The sequence below is a fragment of the Juglans regia genome, chromosome 9 (assembly GCF_001411555.2).
Source record: "Juglans regia cultivar Chandler chromosome 9, Walnut 2.0, whole genome shotgun sequence".
Taxonomy (NCBI): domain Eukaryota; kingdom Viridiplantae; phylum Streptophyta; class Magnoliopsida; order Fagales; family Juglandaceae; genus Juglans; species Juglans regia.
The window spans coordinates 11,958,678-11,964,881 of NC_049909.1; the positions used below are offsets into that span (position 1 = coordinate 11,958,678).

Genomic DNA, 6,204 nt, shown 5'->3' on the forward strand with positions numbered 1-6,204 from the left:
GTTTTAAAGGGAAAGGCAAACAAACTCTGGATAATAAAGGAGAAGCAACAAAAAATTCAAAAATCCACCAGAGAGCAATTTTCAAGGGTAATAGTAGTGCTTTTTCTGAGTTTGGCATTGTTCTTTTTCTTCCTCCGAACCAATAATACAGTGAACTGGAAAACCCATGTAAAATCTCCTCCTTGACATCTGGAGCCATCCCAAACCAGCAGACAAGATTTTTAAAAGGAATTAAAGAATGATGCGGAAGTCAGACGCAGATTCAGTCCCCCTTAGCTACAAGCCAATCTGTCACCCTACAGTCTAGTCATCTCAAATTGTCTTTCCCAGGTGAATCCATAAATTTCTCTAACCACGTGGCCTCATCTAATTCACAAATAGAACGAACCCACATATACAGTCAACCCGCCGACAAATACATAAAAACAACCCAGTCTTTATTCCAACCAATTGACTATCTAAACCAAAACATAAACCCAGAACCATTGATTTTTCAGCAGGTAATTGCACAATTTCAAAACACACAAAACCTACATGCAAATAAAGCCCAAAAATATCACTATTGCTCAGTCCCTCAGGTCGTGGCTGTCTCGCCTTTAGCCCACAACAAGCCGACCCAAATTCCTTTCCAACCCAGGCCCTCCCACAAACCAGTAGCTCCACAATTAACCATATTTTTACCCCAATGGTCCAACACACCTTCAATGGCCCAACAGCCTTTCAAACAGACCAACAATGATCAAGTGGAACCAACTTTGCTAACACAACCTAAGCAACCCAACGTTCATTCACCGAATTCCCAAACAAAAAAAACCCTAGCCAACCCTCACCTCACCAAGCCAAAAGCTCCAAAGAAGAGGAAGGAAACCCCATCGGGCACCATAGCACATCCTCTTCCATCCAAACAAAGTAGCATTCAACCAACCACTCAAGCAGACACTGTTGGAGAAGATGAAATTTCAAGTAACAGCCCAACTCTCCCAAACTCTGGAAATCAGCTACTGGGTGATGGCACTGAAGCCTCCTTGGTTCAGCCAAGCAAGAAAACTGGTGCAAACATGTGGGTATCTCGAATGGTCTCAAAGAAGCACAGATTCTCCCCTTACAAGCTAGAAGATGTGGAACAACAAGGTAACTTCTTCAACTCTCCAGTCATGAATCTCTTCCCTTTAAATCAAATAACCGAAGAGGCAGGGTCAAAACTACCCTCAAAACAAACATGAAGATTTTCACTTGGAATTGCAAGGGTATTGGTCGACCTCTTGCAATTAGAAATCTGAAGGCCAATATCAGGACCCATAATCCTGATGCAATATTTATGTCTGAAACCCTTTTGCATTATGTAAATACTGCTGATGTTGTTAGTAGATTAGGATTTTTCCATTTTGTTTATAATCCCCCTACTGGGAAATGGGGTGGGCTTTTGTTTATATGGCATGATGGTGTGGATGTTGAAACTGTTTTTATTTCCAGTAATGTAATAGCTATGTTAGTCTACTCTGACCCTTCTCATAATCCATGGTTACTCACTCTAGTTTACTGCCCAGCTCAAAAAAAGCATAAACCAAACTTTTGGAACATCTTGAATACTCTCTCTGAAAACTATCATAGACCCTTGCTTTCCATTGGAGATTTTAACTCAATCCTCAAACAATCTGAAAAGTCTGGAGGAAGGCCTTTTGCAACAACTTCGTCTCTCAATGATCTGGCTTTATACATGGAGCAACAAGGCATGGTTGACTTAGGTCACACAAGTCCCCTTTACTCTTGGACTAATAACAGACATGGCCTTAATAACATTAGAGAAAGACTTGATTGTGGTGTTGCTAATATTCATTGGAATAATCTCTTCCTTGGTGCAAACCATCAAAACTCTTCCTAGGATTTCCTCTGATCATTCCCCTATTTTACTGGACACATCAAATAGCCATCAAGGGAAAAAAAATCTTTCAAATTTAAAGAGTTTTGGATTAGAGACCATTCCAGTTTTGAAATGGTAAAATCAGCTTGGTCAACACATGTGACTGGTTCTCCTGCTTTCATTCTTACCAAAAAAACTCAAAGCCATGAAACTTGCACTGAAAAATCGGAACACTAATTGCTTTGGTCACATCCAAACTGCCATCAAGATTCTCACCCTAAAACTTAATGATCTTCAAAATGTGCAACCAACTCCTGATAATATCATCATGGAAGAGATTACCAAAGAGAACCTTAATGAGCAACTTAGAAGAGAAGAATCTCTTTGGCGCCAAAAATCGAGAAACACTTGGTTAACAACTTCTGACCTCAACACCAAGCATTTCCATAATTCCACTATCATTCGGCGAAGAAAGAATAATATCAATTTTCTAAAAATAGAAGACAGTTATTGAACCTTGGACCCCGACGAAGAAAGAATAATATCAATTTTCTAAAAATAAAAGACAGTTATTGGACCTCGACCCCTCCCATTATTAGGGAAAAATTCTACAATCATTTTCAAGGCATTTATAGCCCCACTATCCTGATATTTCGGATGACCTTGAAACCCTCTTCCCCAGCAAAATCACTGAAACAAAAAATGAATTTCTTTGCAAAATACCTACTGACAAGAAAATTTTAACCACAATCAAACAAATCCCTTCCACAAAGGCCCCTGGTCCTAATGGTTTCACTAGTCTCTTCTATAAGCATTACTGGACCATTATAAAGGATGATCTTCAAGATGCCATCAGGAACTTCTTCATTCATGGTAAAATTCTAAAAGAAATGAACCACACGAATATTGCTCTTGTTCCCAAAATTGAAAATCCGAATGCAATTCATCACTTTCGACCCATCAGTCTTTCTAATGTTAGTTATAAGATCATTGCACATATCACCTTACCAAACGGATTTTGTTTCTAGTAGGCTCATTCAGGAAAATACCATTCTAGCTCAAGAAATCTTCCACCATTTTAAAAAAAAAAAAATGCAAAATGGGTAATATGGCAATAAAGATTGATATGGAAAAAGCCTTTGACTTTATGGAGTGGTCTTTCATACTCTATATTTTTAAATCTCTAGGCTTTAGTCAAATATGGATCATGTGGATTAAGGAGTGCATCTCTATAGTTTCCTCTTCCATCATCCTCAATGGTACTCCAACTGGTTTAATCCATCTTGGTAAAGGTCTTAGGCAAGGAGATCCCCTATCTCCTTTTCTGTTTATTTTAGGTAGTGAGGTTCTCTCAAGATTGATTCTTAGAGAAGAAACCAAGCAAAACTTGAAAGGGTTCAATATCTCAAGAAGAGGTCCCACCTTCTCCCATCTTCTTTTTGTTGATGACCTAATACTTTTTGGTGCTGCTACTGTTAAATCTGCTCAAGCATTTGCAAGATGTCTTGAAATCTACTCTTTTTGGTCTGGTCAAAAAATCAATTTTGGAAAATCATTCATTCATTTCAGTAACAATACTCATAATAGAATTAAAGGAGAGATCAAAGAAATTCTTAACTTTAAATCCTCTCCACCAAAGTTGCGATACCTTGGCCTTCCCCTTTTCATCCAAGCCTTAAAAGAAGTTTTTTTCAAAGATATTCAAGAAAAGATCCAAAACAAGCTGCAAGGTTGGAAAACAAAGATTTTGTCTCAAGCTAGTAGAACAACTCTCATTAGGACTGTTGCCAGTACCATTCCATCATATTTCATGTCTACGATGTGGGTACCAAAGTCTTCCACAAAAAAAATGGATGCTTCCTTCAAAAGATTCTGGTGGGGAACTGAAAATAAAAAATCTGACACACACAAATCTTGGAAATCCATTTGTCAACCCAAGTCTTTAGGAGGATTAGGCCTTAAAAACATCTATCTTTTCAATAGAGCCCTAATTTCAAACTTTGCTTGGAACCTTATAAACAACTCTAGTGGTCTCTAGAAAACTTTTTTGGTTAACAAATATCTGAGCAATACTCCTTTCTTTGAAGTGAACTCCAAACCTACTAACATTTGGTTTTGGAAAGGACTCCTAAAACAAAGAGACTTCATCAAATCAAGTTGTTGCTTCCATATTAATAATGGCATCACAGCCAAAGCCTGGTTTGACCCATGGATCCCTTCTTCGCAAAATTTCTCACCACAACCAAACCGAAACATCCCTCCCATTGACCCCACTCTAAAAGTCTTGGAACTAATGTTGGAAGAACCAAGGAGATGGAACACTATTCTCCTCCAAGCCCTCTTTACTGTTGATACTGTCAATGAAATTCAGAAAATCCCTCTTTCTCAGTACAACTACTCATCTATGGAGGATAAAATCAAATGGGTTCATCATTCATCTAGGAATTTCTCGGTCAAATCAGCTTATGCAGCTTTGATAAATACTTTTCATAATGATCTTAGTTCTCAACCTAATGAAATCTGGAAAAAACTTTGGAAGTTAAAGATGCAAGATAGACCTTCTCTGGAAAATACTTCATAACATGTTGCCAACTAGATCTCTTCTAAAAAGAATTTTTTCTTTGGAAGATGAGCAAATTTTCTATCATTTATGCAATGTAGGGGAGGAAAGCCTCACACATCTCTTTCTTAGTTGCCCTTTCTCTAGGATTCTTTTGAGAAACTCAAAATGGCCCATAAACATTGTCCAAATTGCTACATCTGAAATCTCTTGTTGGATCAAAATAATTCTCAACCCAGAAACAGAACTAGCCATTCCAGAAAATGAAGTTCAAGAATTCCAACTCTTTGCTATATTGGCCATGGACATCCTTTGGTTCACCAGGAACCAGGTCATTCATAACTCCTTTTCCCCAACCATTGATCAATACATTTCAAATGTCTTAAAGTCCCGTAAAGAACACAAGCAAGCATGGATTTTGAAACAACAACATGAAAAGACAATCTCCCTACATGGACGGCTTCTCGAAGGTTTCTTTTTGTTGTCCTTTGATGTTGTAGTCAAAAGCTATGGTAGTGTTGCAGTAGCAATCTGCCAAACTGAAACAAGAACCCTAGTATTTGTAAACACTGCATTTCTACACAACACAAACCCAAATGTAGGTGAAGCCGCAGCAGCCCTGTTAGCAATTCAAGAAGCACATGACAGAGATCTAGGGAAAATCTTCATTCAAGGAGACTCAAAGCAGGTTGTTCAAGCCACAAATAATGCAAAGCAACCTACAGATTGGAAAATGTAATCCATTATCAAGGACATCAAGCACCTTCTAAGCAGTTTTGAAGATTGGAAAATGGTGAAAATATATCGATTTCAAAATCGATGTGCGTATAACATTATGCAATGGGCTGCTTCCAACTATCTGTATGGAAGCATACCCCTTATTTCTATTCCTCAATGTCTTTTAAGTTTTCATAGTGGAAATGACCCTCCTTCCTTATTTGTCTAATTACCTAGAACCTATTGTATTTCAGGTTTTGTTATAATATCAATGAATGAATCTTGCTTAGGAGGGAAAAAAAAAAAAAAAAAAAGGTCATGTCCAATGATCTTTGGGGCCAAAGCCTAGGAAGGGGCCACCTTGACTAATGGTTGGGCCAATAGACCAAGAAATGGACTGGCTTGGAATGGTGGTGCGTCTCTTACATTCATTGCCATTGGCAAGTTGAAAACATCCACCAGTAATGTAGTGTTGTGCTAGAGTTATAGAAAAATTATATTTTCAAGTCGTTGTGCAGAGTATTATTAGTAGAATATTTATATGACATAATTTGATTTGAAAAATAAATTTTAAAATTTGAATCTTACAAAATAAATTTTATCATTTAAGTGATGTGTGTAGTGTTCTGATCTACGCACTGACTTAATAATAGAATAATTTATTGTTATAACAATGTTGTTATATATTGGCCAAAGGTGGATCGATCGTGGTGTTCTTCCACTCCCTTGGATGATACTGAAGTATGAGAACTCTTGGTTTTAGGAAAAACAAATAATATAAAAGAATAGATCATAGCAAAAGAATCAAGCTATTTTGGGCAGTTGCTCTAGTTAAAGTGGTGTGCATGCATGGCTTTACCAATACATAATAAGATCCGCGTGCGGCTTTAAATGCCAGATTTTGAAGCAGGGACTGATAACAAGTCTAAGAGAATGACATGGTGGCTGGAATGAAAAATTTTGGAAGAGGGGGATTCAAAGGGGAAGAGAGAGAGAGAGAGATTGGGGAGAGGGAAAGATTGTATCTGTTATATATATGAGGAGTTTGAGGGCATGGGAGCTTGCT

The 6,204-nt window shown here is 37.7% G+C and overlaps 1 protein-coding gene across 2 annotated transcripts; it reads left to right on the forward strand.

The window, feature by feature from the left end:
• The first annotated feature begins 238 nt into the window (after positions 1 to 238).
• LOC108999528 lies at positions 239 to 5,922 on the forward strand. 2 transcript variants are annotated; one of them, XM_035693912.1, is made up of 2 exons: positions 239 to 1,131; positions 5,835 to 5,922. In XM_035693912.1, exons 1-2 carry the CDS (start codon positions 705 to 707, stop codon positions 5,870 to 5,872), a joined length of 465 nt encoding a protein of 154 aa, XP_035549805.1. In that variant the 5' UTR covers positions 239 to 704; the 3' UTR covers positions 5,873 to 5,922. The 2 variants fall into 2 exon arrangements, with proteins under 2 accessions (XP_035549805.1, XP_035549804.1); XM_035693911.1 differs by lacking the exon at positions 5,835 to 5,922 and adding an exon at positions 5,024 to 5,348.
• The last annotated feature ends 282 nt before the right edge of the window (positions 5,923 to 6,204 follow it).

Bases quoted from the DNA above. Each gene is read 5' to 3' on its own strand.
- LOC108999528 (XM_035693911.1), top strand. From the start codon at position 705: ATGGCCCAACAGCCTTTCAAACAGACCAACAATGATCAAGTGGAACCA. The intron at 1,132-5,023 runs GTAACTTCTTCA...ACCCAAATGTAG, and splicing joins AGAAGATGTGGAACAACAAG to GTGAAGCCGCAGCAGCCCTG.